This window comes from Populus alba, chromosome 6, assembly GCF_005239225.2.
Source record: "Populus alba chromosome 6, ASM523922v2, whole genome shotgun sequence".
Lineage (NCBI taxonomy): Eukaryota > Viridiplantae > Streptophyta > Magnoliopsida > Malpighiales > Salicaceae > Populus > Populus alba.
In genome coordinates, this window is record NC_133289.1 from 21,495,158 (window position 1) to 21,520,622 (window position 25,465).

Consider the following 25,465-nt stretch of genomic DNA (forward strand, 5'->3'; position numbering starts at 1 on the left):
TTTGTTTTTGTATTTTAAAAATATTTAAATTTTTTTTAATTTTTTATTTACTTTAAATTTATATGTTTTTAGTATTTTCAAATCATTTTAATGTGTTGATATCAAAAAATTATTTTTTAACATTAAAAAATTATTATTTTAATATAATTTTTTTTTAAAAAAATAATTACAACCATAAAAAAAAAAAAAAAAATGTCATCATGGCACCAAACGGAGAAACACTTGGTGGCTCTTATTCGAACAATGAGAACAAAGCCCACAAGACCCGTAGTCTATCAATGGAAAATATCCGAAGAACGATGTCTGACAATATCTCACTTGAGCTCAGCAGATCGAGAAGCAAGAGGTCATGAAAAGCTATTTATCATCAGAATAAACAAGCGTGTAGTATTCTTAATTACTTAAGGACATTGATGAAATGGGTTTTATTGGATGCATGTCCACACAGGGACGTTGACGTGGCCAAGTAGGTTTTGTTTTGTTCTGTCTTATTCAACGTTGAGAGCATCTTCGATTAGTTTATGAATTAATTAAACTAAATTATTTTTTAAATGACTTTCAAAGCACTTTTTTTTATATCTATATGGTACTATATAAGTTATTAAAAGAAAAAAAAACAAAGAAAAAAATCAGAGAATTGATATGCACTGGATGGGAAGTCGTTCATCACGGTGGGAAGTTATAATGTGGCTTTACGGTATGAGGTTAGAATTTAGCTTTTAATTTTTGTTTGCAGATAATAAAATATAATCTGAGTCAACTCAGAAAAATTTTAAGAAAATATTTAAAATTTTAATATTATATATAATTTTTTTAAAAAATCTATATAAATATAGACTATATATATTATAAAATATTGAAGTTTTAAAGAATATTTTTAAAAGTTTTTTTATCTCACATTAAAAAAATATTTTTTTTTCTTGTAAACATGAAGTATATATACTAAAGCACTTTAAAATCTCATATTAAAAAGATATTATGTTACCTTTTTTAAGTTGAAATATTTAAATCACAAAGTTTTTTATCTCATATTGAAAAAAATATAACTTTTTCTTGGTGAACATAAAATATATATATGAAAAACTTTTAAATTTCATATTGAAAAAAATAATTTTTTTATAGAAATATAGAATATATATAATAAACGCGTTTCAAATTTTATATTGAAAAATTAAAATATTTTTTTAATATTTATATAGAGAACTTTAAAAAAATTAATAACCAACTAAAAAAAAAAAAAAAGAGATATAAGAGAAAAATCATATTTTTTTAAGAAAAAAAACCAGATTTCGCCCGGGTCATGGGTGGACCAGGTAATAAGCAAGTTTCTGACCACAGGCACTGGTCCTTTTACCGGCGTGGCCGACTGGATTCGGGTCTCAAGAGAGCCCAGGGATTTATGTTCATGGAAAGTTATGGCGGGCTACTCTCTAATTCCTGCTTGATTACGCCCAATTCTTGAGAGGGCCACCAGGAAGTAATATTTTGAGTTTGTTCAAAAAGCATTTTGCTCGAGTTTAATGAACCAGATCCATTTATGACTGGACTCTCTCCGCTCTGGGCTCAAGTCAATAAATTATATTTTCAAAATAAATAGAATAAATTTGTAAAAAATAAAAATACAAATATTTTACTCAAACAAAGCTCATCTCCCAAAGTGCCTTTTTTGTCGTGTTTAGTTGTGTGCAAATGGCAAAACCAAAAAAAAAATTGGTTTTTTTTTTGGATAAAACCGAAAAAAAAGGGATTGTTTTTTTGAAAAAACCGAATCTCAATAATTGGTTGGGCCCATCATGAATTTGGATGATTCCCTGGACCAAAAACAAAATAAAAAAGATTGAAGCCGCACCCAATAAACTGATTTCTCCCTCTATGAGCAATGTTTTATTAACTAGCATTTAAAATGAAAAGGCCTCATCTCTTGAGTTACTTCTCATTCAATAAATGAATCTATGGTATTATTATTATTATTATTATTATTATTATAAAGTGTTCGAATTCAGAAAAATTAATATAATTAATAATTTAATGCATTAGCTGTCATCGGAAACTAAAACATTTAATTCAAATCATGAAAGTGGTCTGAAGAAATTGTGGACCTTAAAGGAAAAGTCTTGGCATATTGTGCTGATGCCTTGCTGTGTGGACAGAGCTTTTTCATGGCCACGTTATCCATTGGCGGCGGCGACTAAACGAAAGATAACGATCGGAGCCCCGTATGGTGCAGCCAATGCTAGGCCGCCGTTAATTCTGATACATCATGAACATTAATGACTCAGACATGCTCATCTTATACATATATATAAAGCCCATCATCATCATCATCATCACGAGAAAACAAATCTCTATCAACTTCTCCCTTTTGCTTTTAAGTTGTGGGAGCACTTAGGCACTGGACCGAGCTAGCTTTCTGCTCCCATGATCTGCATGCAGTTCTCATCTTTATATCCCTTTCTCTCCGTCTTTTCTCGTCTCTTATTATATGATATTGCGTTCGGCTTTTATTTATTTATTTTTATATTGAGCAAAAGAAATTCACTTAATTAGTATAATTCTCATACGCAGAAAAGCTGGTCCAAAAAAATGAAATGTTATGTTATAAGCCATAACCAGTAGCCACAACCATAAATGATGGATGATTTACTATTTCTTTAGTTGTTTTACTAACAAGGAAAGAAAATTGTAGAAGTCAATACTTCTAAATTGAAAGCATTAAAAATAGTAAAGGAATGCAATGATACGAGTAAATCCATCTAAACTGGAAGGACACGAACAATTCCTCCGGTCCTTTCTTTGATTTTTATCCTTCTTATCAAATATATGATACACTTGATCTCTTATCTTCAATCCTTCCTCTCTGATCCCTCTCTATTCTAACAAACAGAGTGTATTTAATAAACCCAACAAATTAAATACTAATCTCACTACCATAATTTTTATATTTGCTGATGGAATTTTTCATTGGTATTTGTATTATCATTCTGTTAGTAATTAATTAACCAACGAAATCATCAGCAGAAATACTCCGTCGATGAATCTTTTGTCAGTAATTTTTTTTTTCTGTTGGTAATAAAAAAATTATTACCGATGGATTTATTGACGGAAAACTTGAGAAAAAAAATATACCCACTTCATTTCGTCAGTATTTCCCTCGAAAAATATTGTTATGTTAATCCCGTCGTAATTATTTAAAAATATTATAAAAAAATCCATTTTATAAAACTATAAAATAATTAAATTAATATAAATCAACACTCTATAATACTCAAAAACGCTTGGAAAAAAAATAAAATCAACTCAAACAAATTTGCAACAAATAAATAACACAAAAAAATAAATTCAAATAAAAAAATTCATATGAAAAAATGAAGCGTTGTGATTTGCTAAAAATTTTTAAAATCCTATAAATAAATTAACTGAAAATTGATCTCATATGAAAAAAAAATCCTACAACAATATTCATACAATTATTAAGAACAAAAACAATTAAAAATAAAATAAAATAAAAAATATAGTTGAAAAAAAAACATGAAAAAAAAAAAATCTTACCTTAATATGGTTGTAAGTGAAGCTAAGAGAGAAAAAAAAAAATCATAATATATTACTTTATAAAAAACTGAGAAAAAAGAAAGAAAGGTGAAGAATATATACTTGAGCATGGAGAAGAGAAAAAGAAGTTGAGGAGAGAAGAGAAGAGAAGAAAAAAAAAATGAATATTGATGTTTTTAACATATGGGGAAGAAGAAGAACAAAAGAGCCCCATCTGTTGTGAAATGAGGGATTCTAGCTTTTTATTGAAGCGTTTTTACCGATGAATAATTAAATATTAATACTTTTAATCATTTTGTTGGTAATATTTAATTTAAAATTTTAATTTAATAAAAATTTTCAGAAACCACCAAATATTACCAACAACTTTTAAACCCGTCAGTGATTCTGTCTGTAATATTTAATTTAATAATTTTTTTTCAGAAAATCGCCTAATAAGACCGACGACTTTTCAATCTGTCGGTGATTTTATCTGTAAAGAACATTAATTAACTGTGAAATTAGAAAGTGAACAATTCCAGAGCTATCCAGAAAATACTAACAAAATTTTTCATTGGCGATTCCCTTTGTAATTGACTTGATGAACAATGTTTACAGTTTACCAACGGTATAAATCCCTTCGGTAATTTCGTTGGTATAAATGACATGTCATTATTTTTTTGCTTTGTTTTAATTTTTTTTCCTATTGTAATTCCCTCGGTATGTATAGAGGGAATATTTCCATCGATAAAATCCGTTGGCAATTTACCAACAAAAAATATTCCATCAGTATTTTCGTTTTGTATTTATCAATTTTCTGGTATTGTCTAGGATATTATTGAATTTAAAATTGATATGTACAAGGACTAAATAAAAAAAAAAGAAAAGACAAATTTCGAGATTGATTGAGGTAGTCTAGACCTCTAAGAATTCAAATAAAACTACAAAACTTTGAAGATGGAAATCCTATTCTAATCATACTAGTTAAATAAACTGAAATTGACCTATGATAGGGGATTAAAACATTTGAATAGTTCTATCCTTAATTGAATCTAAAAAAAATTGGATTGATCTTAATTTTTTTTTTATCCACAGGACTAAAATGTTGCTATATAGTCTTCTCATATTAGCTGTCATTATCCTTAAGACACTAATGTTCTTCAAACCATTGGACATCCTCATTTGATCGACATGTGAAAACAATGTATTTGGACAGTTCAAGCATCATATGACAAATTCCTCTTTGACCTTATCTCTTTCCTTTATTCTCACCCTTTATATGCTAGAATATTTCCTTTGATCTTTTTCACTGTCTGATATTTAGAGCTTGAGTTAATCACAACTCCTCACTATAAAAAAGGCTTTCCTTCAAGGTGAGGCTATGCTCAATTTAAAAATCTTTCTTCCACCTTTATAGCATCTTCATCATTTGACCTTGCCAATAAAACCAATAGCTCTTATTTGCTTCTTTTTTAGGTAGATTTTTCTTGCTAATTCAATATTTTGTTGTGCTTAGGTTAGGTTGCCCCTCCCATTCAAAAGGTGGTAGCGTTCCTAATCAAAAAAATGATAGTGTTAGACTAGTGATGTGACCTTCCTAATTTATTTTCTTGAGCAGAGAATATAGAATGTAAGATGCACCTAAGACTCTTCAAGAAAACCCAAATTGGTAAGCCACCCTTTTTATCCTCGTTTATATATTGAATGGATCATAGTATTTATATGCTAACTTGTAGTTTTTCTTTTAGTATACATTAGATTATTCATATGGTTAGAGCTTTAGGTACACTAGATCTCTTATAACAAAGATCCCCCACTACAAGCTCTAGTTCTTTTTTTTTTTTTTTAATGTTCTTATGCTCTTTATCTATCTCGTGCTTTATGTAAGTTTGCCTTGATACCTTGTTAATAATGTTGAATTGTCCTATAAATATTCCTCCACTACCTAATTCTTGGTCAATCTTGAAATATACTTGATGAGACATGGTGGACTACAAACATATACTATATCAAAGGATGTAGTCTGTAGGGATGAGTGATAATTGGTAGTATATCACCAGTCTTTCATATCTATTCAACTAGACCATTTCTTAGGATTGTCACCTACAAAATAACATAAATAACCCTTTAAAGTCCTATTAGTAATTTCTGTTTGACCATCAGTTTATGGGTGATAGGAAGAAGAAAAGTGCAACTGGACCCCTTATACCTAAAATAGTTATTGCCAAAATTTTCTATTAAAAGTTGGGTCTTTATCAATCACAATATCTTTTGATAACCAATGGAACTTCAATACATTCTAAGTGAAAACTTAAGCCACCTTAAAAGTTATGTAGGGGTGGGTTTAAATGTTCCTTATTTGTTCTTCTATAAATTAACATGTCATCAAAAAATAGCAAATTAATTTTTTTAACAAAATGTCAAAATACCTCATTTATTAAACCTTGAAAGGTGGATAGGGTATTAATCAAAGCAAAAGACATGACCAGGAATTCATAATGCATATCATAAGTATGGAATGCAATCTTTGGAATGTCTTTTGGTCTCATTCTAATATGATGATATCCTAATCTCATATCCAATTAGGAAAAGTATTATGACCCATACAATTCATCTAACAATTGCATAACAATAGGAATGGGAAACTTGTCCGTAATTGTCTCCTTATTAAGTGCTTTGTAATCAACATATATTCGTCAATATCCATCAGACTTTTGAACTAGTAATATTAGTGATGAAAAAAGGACTTTGATTGGGATGAATTGATCATAATTTCAGTAGTTCCTTTAGAATATTTTTTTATCTTTATCTTTTGATAGTAAAGGTAATGATAGGGTCTAACATTAACTAGAAAAGTTTTTTTAGCACTTCTGAATGATCATAGTGTTTTACTAGTGAAAGACCTTTAGGGTTCTTCAAATACCCCTTTATACTTTTGCAGCAACTCTTGTATAGAATTAGAAAGATTTGAATGATGGTTGAATTCTCTTTTTATACTCAAAATCCATAATAACAAGTACTATTTATTTTTAAATCTTGAACACCCAAGCCTTACAATTTTTCCTTACACCCATTTCACTTAAATTCCATAGTTAAGTTGGTGAAATCTTATAATATAAGGTTTGATTTATTTAATCATTGAATTTCCAAAACCATATCACAACCTCCAAGCTAAATTACAAGGACATTGATTTTGAATTGAAATTCATGGATCCCTTACCTTAATTCCTAAGAAGCTACCTTCACCTAGGATTTTAGTACCATATGGAATCCTTACTTTGATAAACTAGTGAGTTGTTATGTCTACTACCAATATTTTTTCTATTATAAAATGAATAAAGTTATATGTGCTTTCTGTATCAATTAAGACAATGATGATGCGATTGTTGATTTTAGCTTGAACTCTCATTGTTTTTAGGCTAGGGCTTCCTGTTATGGCCTATAAGGAAGTTGTGGTCTCTTCTCTTTTTATTGATGGTTCTCTTAAGTCAATCAAATTTTCTATATCAATAGAACTCTTTGCCCCTTCATCACCTAGTTCTTTTATAAGGAATAACTTCAGACCTTCAAATTTATAACATGGATTCCACTTACTATTACACCTGAAACAAAGCCTCTTCTCTCTCTTATCTTTTATGTAGGCTAGCGTTAACTTTTGTACTACTAAATTAGACTTAGGCTCTAATTTAGACTGGGTTGTTTTAGTAGGCTTTTAGCTTTTATGAATTACTATTAAGTTTTCTGCTTACATCCTTCCTAGTTCATAAGCCACCATCAGATATAGAGGATTTAACATTTAAACCCCAATCCTAATTTCTTCCTTGAGGCCTTCTGAAAAATAGCTTAAATAAACTAAAATTGATTGTGATTACATTTTTTGAATAGTTTTATCCTTATTTGATTCTAAACAAACTGGACTAATCTTTATTTTTTTAATCCACGTGACCAACACGCAATCGTGTAGTGTTCTCCTATTAGCTAGCTTTTATAATCAAGACACTGATGTTTTGCAAGCCATTGAAGTTGATTATAGTTTTTAATAACTGAGACATACAGGTTTCATATACCTTTTTGGAGGATCAACAAGCTCTGATACCAATTATAAAAAACATAATAAATTGAATTGGATTGGTAACTAATCTAGGATATTATTGAATTAAAATTGATACTTATATACAAGGACAAAATGAAAAAGAGAAAACAAGTTTTTTGGATCGATTTAAGATAGTCTGAGCCTTCAAGAATTCAAATGAAACTGCAAGACTTTCAAAATGAAAATATTATTCTAATCATACTGCTTAAATAAAATGAAATTGATCAAAGATAGGGGATTATAATTTTTGAATAGTTTTATCCTTATTTGAATCTAAACAAACTGGACTAATCTTTATTTTATTTTAATCTAATTGTGTAGTGTTCTCCCATTAGCTAGCTTTTATCCTCAAGACACTGATGTTTTGCAAGCCATTGAAATATCCTCATTTGACTAATTTGTGGCAACAATGCATCTAGATTGTTTAAACATCATATAACCAATTCCAATCTAACCCTATCTCTTTTCTTTATTCTCACCTCTTGTTTACTAGAGTCGCCTTTAAGTTTTTATTATATAAAGTTAGGAGCTCGGGTTGGTCAAGTGAAAGTCCTACGAACTTGAAATTCATTATGTTTATGCTTAACAATATGACTAGATATAAGGGATTGCTTTGGTTGTTAAATAGATCCATTTTATTTCATAATTTTTTATTTTGTACTTTTGTACTTTCAGAACTAACATTAAAAAAAATATATTTTAAAAAATATATGAGGTTAATATAAAAAATAATGTAAAAATATATGTATTTTTATCTTCAAATAAAATCTTTAAAGGAATGGAATAACTTTTAAGAACGCAAAGAACTTCCTTCGTTATACCGCTTGAAAATTTATTGGACCTCTGAACCGAAAACTTTATTAGCTAAGCACATCAATAGCTTATATATGAAAAATCTGCAGTCAAACACCTTATCTTAGATAAATCAACTTTTCACATTAATTTATTTATTCATTTTATAAGCAATGGTTTTTTTTTTTTTTTTTTAAATACTGGACAACGGAACCATGAAAACTACCCCAACAGTTGGATTAAACTATTCCATCGTCGTTCTCATCTTTGAATTCTTTCTTTTCTTAAAACATAATAATATTTTTGCTTCACTATATGTCATATATGATGATCAATCATTTCAATCTTTATCCATACAGCGAATCAAAAAAAATACACGCAGGATTGATGCAACTCGTGAATCCTCACGAGGGTAAAAAATTCCATGTCTTTTATGACGCATGAACTGTCATGTTTTTTCATATGCATAGCCATCTCCATCAGCTGTTTCGTATGACAATTTGCTCTCCATTCAAATATTACCCTAGCTGCCCAATGGTGCAGTTTGCTCATTAATATTAGTTGCAAGGAAAAGCAACTCTTATCCGTAATTGCAAAGATATTTTTAACTGTAAAGTGCTTTCTGATCAGCAGGAGCCTGACAGATTTCTCAAACTATATATGCTTGCATCAACCTTAGAGATATCTCTTAATATTTCTTTGGATAAAATCCCTTCTCTCAATTACAAAAACCCTATAAATCCCTTATTCCAAACAAAGAACATTTGTAAGATCTATATATAGTTTACATTCAATCAAAAGTTTTCATTTTTGGAAGGAATGATACCTGCATTTCTATCGAAACAAGAGGTGTTAGTGGTAATCATGGTATTGTCTATTCTCTCATTAATGTCACTTTGGCTCATTCACACTCTCTTTTTTATGTAATTAATTGGTGTTGTTGTATAATCACGGTATTGTCTGTTCTGTCTCCAGAGTGAGCCAAGGCTTCGGAAAGCGGTGTCTTGTGATTCATATGAAATTGACAAATATGAGACTTTGGAAGACAGTGCTACCATTGATGAAGTCAAGCAAGCAGAATGTGAATGTTGTGGACTCAAAGAGGATTGCACGCCAGATTATATCTCGGAAGTTAAGGGCTCTTATTCTGGTAAATGGGTTTGTGGCCTTTGTTCTGAAGCTGTCAAAGAAAGAATGGCACAAGGTCCGAAGATCGCCATGCATGAAGCTGTTTGCTCTCACAGGGATTTTTGCCAAAAGTTCAACACAACTAGACTCAATCCTCAGCTATCTTTGACGTGTGCAATGAGGGGTATAGCAAAACGAAGTAGTGAGAATAGAAGCTCCAAGAATTCGTCCACATCAAGGATTGCTCGAAGCACTAGCTGCGTTCCAAGGATTGATCTCAACCATTAATCACCGTCATCCATTCAACTCGTGGTCATTCTCCCAACTATATCTCCAATCATTTATTAACTTGAATCTATAATTTGACGAGAATTAAACATTAATAAGTTCATGCACGATTACGCTCTCCATCAGAAGAGTTTTAAACTTTATGTTTAACATAAAGCTAAAGAAGTTAAACTCATACTCCTGAGTTTGTGAGGGTATTTGGAATGCAAGAAAGAAGATGGTCTTCGTAGGTAAGAAAACTGATTGGAATAATACCACTGTTTCAACTCATATTTTATTGTTTTACACTTTGGTTAGAGGTTTAGAAGAGTAACTTTTCATACTGATTTGATTAGAGATCTAGAAGGTATTTTAGTATGGTCTAATAAGTGATATGTTCTTGTTTATAAAAGCTTGTGAGTAGTTATTTTCTTTATAACTTCTTTTTATATTTTTATATTTGATTTCTAATTATTAATGAAGTGATGGTATGACAGTTAAGCTATTGTTATATTTCTATAATTAAATAATTAAGAGGAGTGGTCACAAATCTCAAACAAGACTAGTTTTATTTTTAAAAAAAAATATAAGGATATTTGGATAAGAAAATAAAAATATGATTTCTAATTTATTATAGCTTTAATGATATATTGATTTCATTAATAAATAACTTGATTATTATATAAAAAACATAAAATTAAAGATTTGAAAAAAAAAAATCTTTAAACTTATGCTAAGTTGATTTTTGTGAAAAAAACACGTTCATATGGTGAATTATTGAATAAAATCAAAGTGGGTATAATCGGTTAATTAATGATAAAAACTAGTGTCTAGAAGGCTTCCATCTAAAGAGAAAAAATGAACACATAGATGATGCAACTAAGTGCGTTATATGTCAGTTATGTGACACTATTTAAAAATTTATATGATAAAATTTATTTTAAAAATTATCTGAATATATCATAATTTTCAAATAAAATTATATTTTTTGGTAATTTATGAGTAATTGCAAATGAAACTCAAATTGTTTATTCTTTTATTTTTCATGCATTCACATAAGAGTAATTAAGACATTATTTTTTATTTTTAGTGGAAAATTGCTTTACTGATTATGATAAGTGTTTATATAAATAATCAAGCTTTTAATAATAAAAAAAACAATATAAAATAAATGTGTAAAAAGAACGGACTTTTGTTTTAAAAAAATATATTTTAAAGTACTACAGTACTGAAAAAACATGACGTTAATAAAATAGTTATGTCTATGTTAAATAAAAAAATGCATAAATAAAAGACATAATCTTAACTGAATAGTATTTATTTCAAGACTCCATCAAGTATTTGTTTTAATAATTATAAAAGTGAATAAAAATAAATTTTGAAAACCACCTGGAAAAATAATTAATAACTTCAAAATCACAGATAATCAGAGCACAGAGAAAGTGGGAGCCAGTTCAAACTCCTCGGAATGAGGAAACAGGTATGGTCGAGATCAAATTTGTGAAATCTAATGGTTTTTCTTTTCCAGCACCTGGACATCTCTCTCTCTCTCTCTCTCTCTCTATATATATATATATATATAGAGAGAGAGAGAGAGAGAGAGAGAGAGAGGTGGACCGGTGCCTATGCAAAATAGGGTTCATGTTTATCTTGAAGTACAATAATGGCTGTATGGTCCCAAGTTGCCAATCCCTATAAATCATCCTTGTGCACATTGATCGAAGCTAAACCCAAGTAGGTCCAAAATCATCGTTAGCACGTGAGTCGCACACGTGCAATAGACTTCCACTTTAGGTTATAAAGAACAGGGATGGACCGCACCTTTAATATTTTGAGTTATCGATCTTGTTGGATTACGGTTCTTCATATTCACATTAGGCTCCATCCAGAAAACAACTTCCACACAAAAAAAGTTCAACTGGCTGCGCAACATGGCTGGGCTCGGTTAACATTAGCCATCTTTAGCTGGTTTTCCGTGGCAATTCTTGTGATTATGATTTTAAAAATGTTAATTTAAGCGAGAAAAAATTTAGTTGCGGTTTATTTTTAAAAAATATATATATTTTTGTTTAAAATTACTATAAGATAAACTTTTGCATGAAGAAAAATCCCCATGAATAAAAAAATAAGAACAATTTATTTTAGCTTCTATAAAATTGATGTTTAAAATGTAATTATGCATGAGATTCAGTATAATAAGTAAAAACTATTTAACTAGTCAAATAGTTTTAATAACTAAATAGTCATGAATTTAAATTTTATTATTTTTATTATAATTAATAAAATAAAGTATAATATAGTGTGAATTTCTGCAAGTTTTAAGTTTAAAAAAATTTTCATTTGAGAAGACATATTGAAGAGTAATATAAAATTATTCTTGACTTAAACTTTTGGATTAAGATTTTATAAGAAAAGGTGTATTTTTTAATTAGTTTTTATATACTAATACCATTTATTTTGTTGGGTTTGAATTAGATAGACTATTTACACATACAAATCTTCAATTTCCTATGACAAAATACCACAATTGAATGTATCAATTAAACTTTTAGAAAACATTGAATGATTTATTTCAACTTCTAGTTTAACAAGAATGGAGGATATATATTACTATGACCCTATAATGAATCATTTTATTTTATTTAATATATCTTTTAATCTCAAAAGAAAGAAAACAAGAAAGAAAGAAAAAACTATAAAAAGAATAGGCAAGTACACAATACATGCATCCAGCCTAATATTGGTTCGGGCCTTTTATTTTAATTTTTTTTTCGATTATAAATAGGATCCTACAATTTTCAATATATATTTGTACTTAAAAATAAACATAACATATAAAAGGAATCGTGCTACCACGATGAGAATTGAATTGGCTTAGACTTAGTTGATACATTAATTATTGAGAAATGTACACGACTAGATCAGCAAAAGGATTGCAAAAGAAGTAGTGGAGTACTAAACCAAAATTAATTAAGCCTTTTGATTAATTAAGAACCCCATATCAGTTCTTCTTTCTCCCAACTTGTTCATAGATTTATGTGGATATTCATCCACCGATCAATAACCAAATTACAAGCACAGTCCTTGGGGGGTTTCGTGTGCTTAAAATGAAGTGATTCCTTGCGAAGAATGGAGCAATTTTGCACGAAAGTGTTGACTTGGTTAAGCCATGTGATGCTCGATTTGGCTCATCACCGGTCACTAACATTAGCCAATATGCAGAATCTTAGTGGACCCTTGCGCCCGACATTTGTAGATCATAATGCATTGAAAATCTATTCCTTGAAAAAAAAGGAGCACAGAAGAAAGTACATGTCAATGTTCTTGCTAATAGCCCTCATCAAATCCAAAGCAAACGTTAAAGTTTTCGTTGAGCGATCCTCTCTGGACCACTAACTAGCTAATTAATAACATAAAACCCTACATATTGCAAAGGAAATAGATCAGACCATTGTTCGAGGGAAATGGGTCGGTTAGGTCGACCACGTCAGGCCTACCTCATCAGCCAAGGAGGAGGGGAAAGATTGTTTCTTCAATAATAATAATAAAAAAAAAAGAGTTTAAATATGAAGATTAGAAAAGTTTTATAACAGAAAGGGTTGAGTCCATTAGTATAAGTACAAAAATAAAGCACTAAACCTAGTTGTGGATGGTAATGCTCTTTACAGAGCATATTGGCATAAGTTAACTTTTCAATATAACTACAAAAAGGCATGGAGAATTATTAGCATTTGATCTTGCCCTATTTATATTAATAACATATCCTAACGCATTAGGTGATTAATTAAACCAGATAATTGTATAAATTCTAAGGAAAGACATGTATATTAGAGAGAAACTAAAAGAGAATTTTACGGTTCTTGATATGTCTATTCTATAGATTTATACAACTATTTATGCAGAGGGGGGAAAAAAGCTTTATAAGGAATGAAAGCATAATCATATCCTATAATTATAGTACCTAAATTAGACATGATCCTAGCTAACATGAGTCTTATGATCCTAGCCAATAAATCCCTTTATCCTAGCCTACATTTAACCCTTCCTTTTACATTCCCCCTCAAATTGAAATGGGAAATCAACCATCATCAACTTGTTAACCAAGGAAGCTTATGAGTAGATGTCAATGATCTAGTGAACAAGTCATCATTTTGATCATGTGAGGATAAAACGAGTGTTTTGTCTTGTATGAGCTCTAAAATATAATGACAATCTATATCTATGTGTTTTGTTCATTTATGATGCTCTAGGTTGGTAGTAATACAAATGGCACTTCTATTATCAGCAAGAAGGATAATGGGATTTGGTGAATATACCATGTCATGAGTAAATTTTTTAACAAAACAATTCCAGAACTTGTAAATGAAATTGATCAATATTCTATTGCAATTGAAGACTTGCTAACTCTACCTTATTTTGTACTATTTCAGGAAATAAAAAAGGAACTCAGAAAAACACACCAGCTAGTAATGGAGTGCTTAATGTTCAAATAACTAGCATGATCTGCACATGCAAAAGCATTAAATATAAGAGAAGAATTTGAAGAAAAGAATAGACCCCTACCATATATTTCTTTAAGATGTATGATGATGTGATGAAGTGCAGTAAGATGCAACCGACAAGGGTCATAAAAAAAAAACTTGTAGGATACACTATAAAAGACATATCTTAATAAGTTAGAATATGGTAAACAAGATTTCCTACAAGATGTTTGTATAAATTTCGATCAAAAATAGGTCGTTCATCATCATGTTTTAACTTTAGATTGAGTTCCATTAGAATTGCACATGTCTTATTATCAATCAAGTTAGCTAACTTGATCAAGTCTTCAGTGTATTTTTATTGATGAGACAATCCATTGATTGAGTGAGTAACCTCAATATATATTTTTATTGAGTTAGCATCCATGTCTTTCCTTGCACAGTGAAATGGTAGCTGAAGAAGAGTCTCTTCAAAGAAAAAGGCCCCTTTTTCAGTGACAAATGGTAGCTAAGACAACACTGCAGCGTAGTTGCAGAAATAAGAAACGCAAAGGCTATTATAGCACACCGAAACATCATCATTTCTGAATTAATGGGCACAGTGCATATATCATGTATAAGGTCCAATATAAATATATATTTTCCACGTCTAAAAAGATGTATGGGAGATTAGAATTTGGATCACGAAGCCTTAATTTTTTCAGCCTTAATATAAAAGCAAAAGATTATCAAAAAATAATCATAATAATAGAAGTAGAAGTGCTGCAAACTACAGTGATGTATCATCTGTTTTGCCTTTGCCCCATTGAAAGAAATTAAACAAGTGAGAGATTCCTAGTGGCCTCTATAGTCTAATATGAATATTGTGCAATTATAAGGCATGAGAAACAAATCAAAACAAGTACTCTAAAGTGCTCCTTCTGGTTGTTCACTAACACATAATAAATTTTTCTCAAGAAAAATAAATACACTCACTTTGGTAGTTAACATCAACTTAGTATTAAAAAAACAAGAAAAAGACAGTGTTTTAATTGGAGAAAAATAAAGAAGTGGGGATGGGATATGGGCGTGGAGAGCGGGCAAGGGAATTAATGAGGAGTGTAAAACCCTAGAAAATGGAGATGAGCACAGCATGCCGGGTGTGACAAAGACCATACACTGTATATTCCTTCGAGAAAGAGATGGTGGGTCCCCCTTCCCTTCCTCTTCAAGAGTGCAAAGAGAAAGAAAGAAAGAAAAGGGTGTGCACGAGCTAGCATTAGTGTAACGTAAAGACACTCCACTTTTTCTTTCATTCCCTCTGCTTTGCTCTCTTTCCTTCACTTCTTTTTCATTTATACTACTTTTGTGGCAGCCCCACTTTGCAGCACCTCTCATTTCTGCCTCTTCCTGTAACTCCTTCTATGCGTTTGTACTCGATCTTTGATCTTTTTTTCTACTGAGAAGAGAATCCAAGATAATCATAGAGTCCAAACAAAAGCGGTTCAAGAATTTTGCTTTTACATGCAAGGGAAGAGAGTCACAGCCCTCAATTCTCCACCGAATTTACGATTCAATACCATGTGTTTCATTGTTATCATGGCTACCATATATGTAATAGTAGGGGGGGGGTGAAGAAGAAGAAGAAGAAGAATCATCTGAGCTAATAATTTGTCATAATTTCTTCTGACAAAAGTATTATAAATAACCAATGACAACGCATTGCTGGATGCTTTAATGATTAGTGAATTCCAACCGAGTCTCATGATAGGCATTCAAGGAACATTTTTTATATATATATAATAATAATTGAAGTGTTTTACTGCAAATTTCTAGTGATCTGTCTTTGCACCAGTTCAAGTATAGACAAAGACCAGAGATAAGATCCATAAATAACAAGAATAAAGAGAAAACACTACTTTATTAGATACTATTACACCATAATAGTATTTCTTTAATGAGTAATATTTCATTTACACAAAATAATTTAATAAAAAACTGAATATAAATAATCACAAAAATATAGTACATTTAAATGATAATTAATTTTAAACACAATTATTGCAAGAATACCATTATATAGGCACATGTCAAGGACAAACAAATAAGTTTCTAGGATATCGAAGACCAATATTCATAATGAAGAACAACAAAACTAAATTAATAAAACAAATGAGGACAACTATAAACCTTTTCATAATTGAAAGAATGGTGTGGTAGCTAGAAAAAATTTCATAATTTTAATTATACAGTTATTGATTTAGATAAATATTCAAATTGTGTGTTGAGATGGTCTCATACTCATAATTAGTATTTTTTTTATATCGTAAGTTTTTTTCAGTCAATTTAGTATTTTTTTTTTTAATGGTATGTACTACTTAAATATTAATAATATTCTTACTCTAAAAAAAAAACTATAAATCTTTTCAAAAATATTAAGGATGGGGCCGGGGTGAATTTACCCCTTTCGTGCTTGTAACTTAGCCTTCCATGCGTATGGATGATATATCTGCCTGCCCAACTAAAGAAAATGTGACACTAGTGTGTGTCTATATGTATATATAATCACCCATTTGACATGTCTGCAAAGTATTGTTTTACTTTCACCACAAATCGTTTTTACATTTCCATTATAATGTTGTTAATAGCAATTATGGCTATACATCATGACTGCTGTAATCAAATATTTCATTTTGTATTTACAAATGCAAAACAGCCTTCAAATTAGCTATATATATATATAAAAAAAACCAGTCTCATTATAGTAATTAAGTAGAAAATCAGAGGCAAAATCTCCATGTCCCTTGAAACTTTCAAACTTTTCAACGGTTACAGAAATCATTGTCACAATCCCAAGTCATCAGTCAAAAGAGCATTTTGGTAATATCCGACAAAATTAGAAGCTTTTCCAACATGTGTCCCTGTTTCTCTTTCAACCTTTCGTGTTCAAACACTCTTCAAATAAAGTCAAGGTGCACTTTTGTAATTATAACCCATAATTCATTGTTTTACCGATTTCTCCTATTTATACACTCAAAATCTTCTCATTTCTCTCACTCTGTGTTCCTCACTATAATTGCAGTTCTTATTAACCTCCTTCAATACTATTCCCTTTCCTTGTCTTTCAATCCAAGTTTGTTTTGATCAAATCATTGCGAATCCTTTGAATTTTACTGTCCTCTAATGATGATATTTTGGTACGTTGCTAGACATCTTACCTAAGTTCAATATTTCTATGTTGAATTCTCTTGCTTATATCATGCTAAAAAGGTTGTTATAACACATGTTTTTGCATACGACATCTTCAGATTACTTCCCGGTTGTATTTTTTTTTTTTTTTGGGAGGGGGGCAAAGTATGGTTTTCTTTTTATTATATAATATGTTGTCATCTGATTTTTCCTGGCTGTAATTTGGCACAGGGTCTAGGAGTGGAGTTGGTTCAACCATAATAAATACATGCAACAACAGTGAGTTCATGCTCTTCTTGTTTTTAGTGAGAATTCTTCTGATTCTATCTTGTGTTGTTTTTTCGTTTCTGTTTCTGTACTTGGTTATGATCATAAATACACAGGCATGCATTTATTTCGTGTTCGTTTATGGTAAGCACTTTCAAGAAAAACAACGATTCCGTATAGAAAGTTGTGTTGATACGTGCTTTTCTTGAAATTTTAACAGCTTCTTCAGATCCGAGGGACTAAGACAAGCACCTTCTTTTGGAGAAAGGGGGAGAGATGTTATCATCCATGGCAGCCGCAAAAGGACCTCAAGCATGTTCAATGCTGTTCATGTTCTGGTTCTTGGTCTTGAATTCTCGCATGTTGCATGCTGACAATCAGGAACTTGAGCTTCTCTTGTCTTTCAAATCTTCCCTAAATGACCCTTTGAAGTATCTCTCAAACTGGAACCCCTCTGCCACTTTTTGCAAGTGGCAAGGTATCACTTGCACCAACTCCTCTCGCATTACTGTGATTGAGCTCTCAGGGAAAAACATCTCTGGCAAGATTTCCTCTTCAGTCTTTCAGTTGCCATATATTCAAACTATCGATCTCTCAAGCAATCAGCTTTCTGGTAAACTTCCTGATGATATATTCTCTAGCTCCTCACTTAGGTTCCTCAATCTTAGCAACAATAATTTCACTGGCCCAATACCAAATGGCTCAATATTTCTCCTGGAAACATTGGATCTATCCAATAATATGCTGTCCGGGAAAATTCCTCAAGAAATAGGATCCTTTTCGAGTCTTCAATTTCTTGATCTTGGTGGCAATGTTTTGGTGGGCAAAATTCCTCTCTCAGTAACAAACTTGACGAGTTTGCAAGTCTTGACTTTGGCTTCTAACCAATTAGTTGGCCAAATTCCAAGTGAATTAGGCCAAATGAGAAGCTTGAAGTGGATTTACTTGGGCTACAACAATCTTTCTGGTGAAATTCCAATAGAATTAGGCCAGTTAACTTCTTTGAATCATCTTGATCTTGTCTACAACAATCTCACTGGACAAATCCCATCATCTCTAGGAAACCTCAGTAATCTTCAGTACCTCTTTCTCTACCAAAACAAGCTTGCTGGTCCGATTCCTAAATCCATTTTTGGTCTCACGAAGTTGATTTCACTTGATCTTAGTGATAATTCTCTATCCGGTGAGATCCCAGAACTCATAATTAAGTTGAAAATTTTGGAGATTCTTCATCTTTTCTCCAACAACTTCACTGGGAAAATCCCTGTTGCTTTAAGCTCCTTGCCTCGTCTTCAAATCCTTCAACTTTGGTCTAACAAGTTGTCTGGTGAGATTCCAAAAGATCTTGGAAAGCGAAACAATCTCACTGTACTAGACCTTTCCAGCAATTCTCTCACTGGAAGAATACCAGAAGGCCTGTGCAGTTCTGGCAATCTCTTTAAGCTCATTCTCTTCTCCAATTCACTTGAAGATGAAATCCCAAAGAGTTTGAGTACTTGCAACAGCTTGCGGCGTGTACGTCTCCAAGATAACAGCTTGTCTGGTGAATTATCATCAGAATTCACCAAACTTCCACTTGTGTACTTCTTGGATATCTCTTCCAACAATCTTTCAGGCAGGATTGACTCTAGAAAATGGGAGATGCCTTCACTTCAAATGCTGAGTTTGGCAAGAAACAGTTTTTTGGGGGGCTTGCCAGACTCATTCGGCAGCGAGAATCTTGAGAATTTAGACCTGTCTCAAAATCTGTTCTCGGGTGCTATTCCACGTAAGTTTGGCAGCTTGTCAGAGCTAATGCAGCTGAGGCTAAGCAAAAACAAGCTCTCTGGTGAAATCCCAGACGAGCTGTCTTCATGCGAAAAGCTTGTGAGTCTAGACCTTAGTCACAACAAGCTCAGTGGCCAAATCCCTGCTAGTTTCTCTGAAATGCCAGTTCTTGGTCTGCTTGATTTGTCACACAATGAACTATCCGGCAAAATACCAGCCAATTTGGGAAGAGTAGAATCGCTTGTTCAAGTAAACATCTCTCACAATCATTTTCATGGTAGTTTACCCTCCACAGGAGCATTTCTTGCCATAAATGCAAGTGCTGTTGCCGGTAATTATCTTTGTGGCGGTGATAAGACTAGCGGCTTGCCTCCATGCAGAAGGGTCAAGAGTCCTAAGTGGTGGTTTTATGTTGCATGTAGTCTTGGTGCTCTAGTGCTACTTGCTCTTGTTGCTTTTGGATTTGTTTTCATTCGAGGGCAAAGGAATTTGGAGCTAAAAAGAGTCGAAAACGAAGACGGGACATGGGAGTTGCAATTCTTCAATTCTAAGGTATCAAAATCAATAGCAATTGATGATATTTTACTGTCCATGAAAGAAGAAAATTTGTTTTCTAGAGGCAAGAAAGGAGCTTCATACAAAGGGAAGTCCATCACAAACGACATGGAATTCATTGTAAAGAAAATGAACGATGTGAACTCAATTCCGCTATCCGAAATTTCTGGACTTGGCAAGCTCCAGCATCCAAACATTGTCAACTTATTTGGATTATGTCAGTCCAATAAGGTTGCATATGTAATATATGAGTACATCGAAGGAAAAAGTTTGAGTGAAGTTCTTCTGAACCTAAGTTGGGAACGACGGCGAAAAATTGCAATCGGGATCGCGAAAGCTCTCCGGTTCCTGCATTGTTATTGTTCGCCGAGTGTTCTTGCTGGTTACATGTCACCGGAGAAAATTATCATTGATGGAAAAGATGAGCCTCGTCTCATATTAAGCCTTCCCAGCCTGCTTTGCATCGAAACCACCAAGTGCTTCATTTCTTCAGCCTATGTCGCCCCAGGTAACTGGCCTATTTTACTCCTTGCTACTATCTTAAGCTAGCATGGTCATACAAACATTAGGAATAAAAGAGTATTTGTCAGAATACAGTAGGTTTTATTTCCTTTTCTTTTTAACTTTTGTTGACCAATAAGTATCTAGTAGTTCTAGGAATTTGATTAAATAAAAGTCCAATTATGCCTTGGCATGCTAAAATGATTTTATGTACAGGACATTCACGCGTCAACCTTAAATTATTAGTTAAAGTTATATGATTATCTTCGATAGAAAAAAGAAACATATATAATCAACTTCCGTGTGTATGTTTCTATGCCTGCAAAACCATATATAAGACCCTTTACAGTATGAAGTTTGTGTAATCCATTGAACTTAAGTTTATATAAATGGTCTTGCTTTATGACGTTCATGCACGTACATCATAAACTTAAGATGCGGTTCTATTGCTTCTCTATTGCAGAAACCAGAGAAACCAAGGACATCACTGAGAAGAGTGACATGTATGGATTTGGCCTCATCCTTATCGAATTATTGACCGGAAAAGGGCCGGCAGATGCTGAATTTGGCGGGCACGAGAGCATCGTCGAGTGGGCGCGGTATTGCTACTCGGACTGTCATCTAGATATGTGGATTGATCCAATGATAAGTGGGAATGCATCGATTAATCAGAATGAGTTGATCGAAACGATGAATTTGGCTCTACACTGCACAGCTACTGAGCCCACAGCACGACCATGTGCAAATGAAGTATCCAAAACCCTAGAGTCTGCTTTAAGGAAAAGTTCTTCTGTACTAGGCCTAAAGTTTTCTTCCCCTTTTTAGTATTTTAATTATCTCCTGATTAATTTTTGCTCAGGTTTCTTTCTTCTTCTTCTTTTTGGGATTTCTAATATGATTGTTACTCATATGTTTTGTTTGATGGTACGTACGTATGTTTGACATTACATACTACTGAGAGTGTAAAAATGTAGATAGTAAATGCCATGAATTATAACCTCTCTATAAAGAAAGGGTCGTTTTATTTTCTTGCCTAGCTAGGGCAACTAATAAAGTGTATATCCTTCCATTTCAATTATCTTCCTTCCGCTGTTCACCTTCAACATCATGGCATGAAGTCCTTTATGACTAATGATTAGGACTCGACCCTCCAATGCCAATGCAGCACCGATAACCGGTTCCCGAGGATGTGATAACATTCACGACCAAAAAACAAACAGAACAAGTAAATAATTTGGTGGACAGAATTTTAAACGAAGAAAACTAGTGCAGGAGATAAGGATTGAAGTGAAACATACCAAACTACAGGGACTAATATATAGTTTATATATATATAAAAAAAAAAAAAGAATCAGATCGATCAGCCAAGGGAAATTCTCCAATAACAATATGATGTGATCACTCCATAAAGAACTGCGAGTACAGTTACAAGATAGTGGCAGAAAAACTCAAAATGTTAGTTTAAACTGAGTTTCTGATGAGAATTTCTTGTACTTCATTTATTTATCCTAGTCCAACACTTATTTTCTTGAAACTGAAAATAACATACAGTAACTTGCATTATTGTAGTGATGGTTGAATCGCAGATGGTGATAATACTTGCATCTAACTCCAGTGCTCCTTATCTCCTACTGTAATGGTTGAATCCAAGATAGTCACAAGGATATATATATATATTAAAATTAAAAACGGATAAACAAAGTTAATCTCCACAATATCTAGCAAAATAAAGAGATGCCCGACAATATCCAGCCTTTTTCCAGAAGGCCTCCTACATGGATATGCAGGCCTATTTAAAATTCTTCTGAATATTCAGCTTAAAAGGGGGGAAAGAAAGAAAAACACATCTACAAATCAGAGAAAACAAATCTGCAAATGAGGAGTTGCTCGATTATAATTTAAGTATTCGTAGTTGCAAGGAATATCTTCTTCGACACTAGGACGATACGCATGACCTAGACATCCAGAAAGTCTGAGTGGGAATAATAATCCATGCTTGCTATATCTTACAGTACCAAGTAAGTGGATATCCCACTGGAAAACTCTTGTTTCTGGTTGGATGGCAAGTGGGTGGGTGGAAAGGATTGTAGAGCAACTTCCAAAACTATCCCCCGGCGCCAGCTTCCATTTACAAGTGACCTTTAAGAGTACTTGTGAGCAAAAAAAAAAAAGAAAAAAGAGCAAGTTACATGTAGAGGAGGGGGGTGTGGTGTGGGTTTCACTATGGGGTCTCTCTTTTTGTTTTTCCTGTTTGTCCGCTTCCTTTTTGCCCTTCAAACTGGAAAGTAGCATCTAGTTTTGGACTTTACATCAATATTCTTCCTTGGCTTTTCTCTTTTTATTTTGATTTTTTTGCAATCTATACTACCACGATAGACCACCGGCAGGTCAGATTTTTCTTAAAAGATATTCAGGCTATTTTAGTATTTTTAAATAAAAAAGAAAAATATAAAACATAAATTATTGAATTGACTGAATTCAATAAACTTGATTAATTTAATAATATAATATAAAAAAACATAAACCAATAAAAAAGACAATAATTTACTATAAAAAAACAAGTTATTAATATCAAACTTGAAATGGGAAGAAGAAAAACACGTTGGAGACTTGTTGTTTCTCCACCATGGACATCGTCCCACCACCAGAAAGCATTCACTAAGATGATTCTAACACCATTGTGAAATACTACATGATGACACCAAAAGATGTTGCATGAGCCATCAGAGCATTGATCCGGAAAACAAACCAAATAAAATATCATAAAATTATAATCTCATGTTTATATTTAATCAATTAATTTAATTTAATTCAAAAAAATATTTCTTCAAAAAAATCTAAATCTAACAACAAATAAAAGAACTCGAAATAACCTGGGTCTTTTTTAGAATCAGTGGAAAATTTTATAGAAAGAAATAAAAAAAAAATAACAGAACTAATCAATCTCCAATTAAATAAATATTGAATGATAAAATAAAAAAAAAATATGAGCATTAAAAAGGATAAAAAAAACCAAGCAAATTTGGACAAAATTTCTAAACCTTGGTTAATCTTCAAACTCGCAACCTATTAAATCCTAGACTCGAGCTCAATCAGGATTCTCACTGCTCAACTAATTTAATATTAAATGATAAAATTAAAAAAAAAATATTATCGAGTAGGAAAAAGAAAAGAGAAAAGAAGAAAAGACCACTAGCACAAACCAAAGGTCTGCTGACTGCACTTGTCATCCAGGGATCAAGGGGTCACCGCGATGAATACACCCTAGAAGTCAGAGTTTGGCCATTAGGTAAAGCAACATGTGCCATCTAAAAAGCACAGGAACTACCAATGCATGTAGCGTACACATCAACCACTTTTTAATAATATTTGTGTTTATTAAATTGTCAAATCATCCTTTAATGGACTTGATAATAACCAAAAAAAAAAAACCCAAGAAGAAAAAAGATGAAAATGCATATGGACGAAAGTTACAGAAGTTTTGATTTCAAGGGTAATTTAATTATTTAGCTGTGTTTTAAAAAAAAAAAAAAAATACAAAAAAGCCTTTAGACATCATTTTTTTTATAAAAAAAAACATTTGTTAGGGTAATCTAGTTATTTCATTATCTACCAAAATATTAAAAAACTAATTTATCAATATCAATCAATTTGATAACAATAAATGAGTTCTATTAAAAAAAAAAAAAAAAAAACCTATGTTACTGCTGATAACAAGTTAATTGTTCTAGTTCACATTACAATAAGTTTAGGGCTATAGTAAATTACTGATTTCTTTTAAAAAAAATTAATTATTATTATGGAGAGATGTTCATAAGAAGTTATTTTAATTTAAAAGTTTAAATTATTATACATGTTAAAAAATCATTTATATTTTAAAAATTAAGTATATAAGAATAATTTTATATTGTGTTTAGAATTTTAACATGCTCATTTCAAGAAATCAACGATTTGGATTGTATAATATGTACCTATCATATTAATTCCGAAGATATAAAAACTCTCCATCAACCAAAAGCTTCATCTCTCTCTGCCATCTTTTCTTATCTTTGTCTTTTCATTAATTTCTTTTCTAAAAAAAGAACATTAAAATTTGATTTCGAATTTTTTCAATTTATTTCTTATTTTCCATTGATTGATCACTTAACTAAAATCATCATCGTTAATTAGTCGGCCTCTCACACCATTAATTGTTGATATAATTAATATGTGATAAAGAATATTATAAAATTATTTTAAAAAACTCATTTAATAATTTTAAATTTTAAATTAAAATGATTATTCAACATTTTGAGATGAATTAACAATCAAAAGTTCAAAACTATAACTACTAATGTTATTTCATGTATAAAATAAACCCTTTAAGGCCAACTCATCCAGTAACACACAAGACACAGTTCATATATAAAATTAAAAAGGAAGCTTTTTTTGCTAAACAAAATCAGGAAACTTTTCTGGGAAAACCCAGTACTTCTCTGCGTGCATGAAACATGTTCTGAAGATTGATTTCTTTGTGCTTCACTTTGAACACATTCCTAGGCAATTATCCATACAATAGCACATGTTTGGGCTTTTTAATTTTCCCTCGCATACACCACGCCAGGAACAAATATTATTCATTTAATTTCCATAATAATACTATACACCAGTCAGAGAAGAAAATAACATGGGAAGTGAATTGTCCTGATCAGAGTGCAGCTAGGTCAAACAGCTAGCCAACAGGAACACTCATGCAGCAAGGGACCACTGTACTCATAGATGATTGGAATGAGAGTAATGATTGTTTTTTAAATTGTTAATTTTTTAAAAAATATATATTAAAAAAATATTTTTTATTTTTTAAAATTTATTTAGAATATTAGCTTATTGAAATGGTTTAAAAATGTTTAAAAATATTAATTTTTTTCAACAAATATTT

At 31.5% G+C, this 25,465-nt stretch overlaps 2 protein-coding genes across 3 annotated transcripts; both read left to right on the forward strand.

Annotated features, from left to right (window-relative positions):
- The first annotated feature begins 9,232 nt into the window (after nucleotides 1-9,232).
- LOC118030674 (uncharacterized) lies at nucleotides 9,233-9,829 on the forward strand. The gene is made up of 2 exons (XM_073409883.1): nucleotides 9,233-9,271; nucleotides 9,389-9,829. The coding sequence occupies exons 1-2, from the start codon at nucleotides 9,233-9,235 to the stop codon at nucleotides 9,827-9,829; spliced, it is 480 nt and encodes a 159-aa protein (XP_073265984.1).
- Nucleotides 9,830-17,306: 7,477 nt separating this feature from the next.
- On the forward strand, nucleotides 17,307-21,622 carry LOC118030675 (uncharacterized). 2 transcript variants are annotated; one of them, XM_035034877.2, is made up of 4 exons: nucleotides 17,307-17,465; nucleotides 17,689-17,762; nucleotides 17,945-20,554; nucleotides 21,011-21,622. In XM_035034877.2, exons 3-4 carry the CDS (start codon nucleotides 18,001-18,003, stop codon nucleotides 21,370-21,372), a joined length of 2,916 nt encoding a protein of 971 aa, XP_034890768.1. In that variant the 5' UTR covers nucleotides 17,307-17,465; nucleotides 17,689-17,762; nucleotides 17,945-18,000; the 3' UTR covers nucleotides 21,373-21,622. The 2 variants fall into 2 exon arrangements, with proteins under 2 accessions (XP_034890768.1, XP_034890767.1); XM_035034876.2 differs by having other exon boundaries at nucleotides 17,689-17,736.
- The last annotated feature ends 3,843 nt before the right edge of the window (nucleotides 21,623-25,465 follow it).

Coding starts and splice junctions, on each gene's coding strand:
- LOC118030674 (XM_073409883.1), top strand. CDS start 9,233: ATGATACCTGCATTTCTATCGAAACAAGAGGTGTTAGTG. Junction 9,272..9,388: donor CGAAACAAGAGGTGTTAGTG/GTAATCATGGTA, acceptor TTCTGTCTCCAG/AGTGAGCCAAGGCTTCGGAA.
- LOC118030675 (XM_035034877.2), top strand. CDS start 18,001: ATGTTATCATCCATGGCAGCCGCAAAAGGACCTCAAGCATGTTCAATG. Junction 20,555..21,010: donor TTCAGCCTATGTCGCCCCAG/GTAACTGGCCTA, acceptor TCTCTATTGCAG/AAACCAGAGAAACCAAGGAC.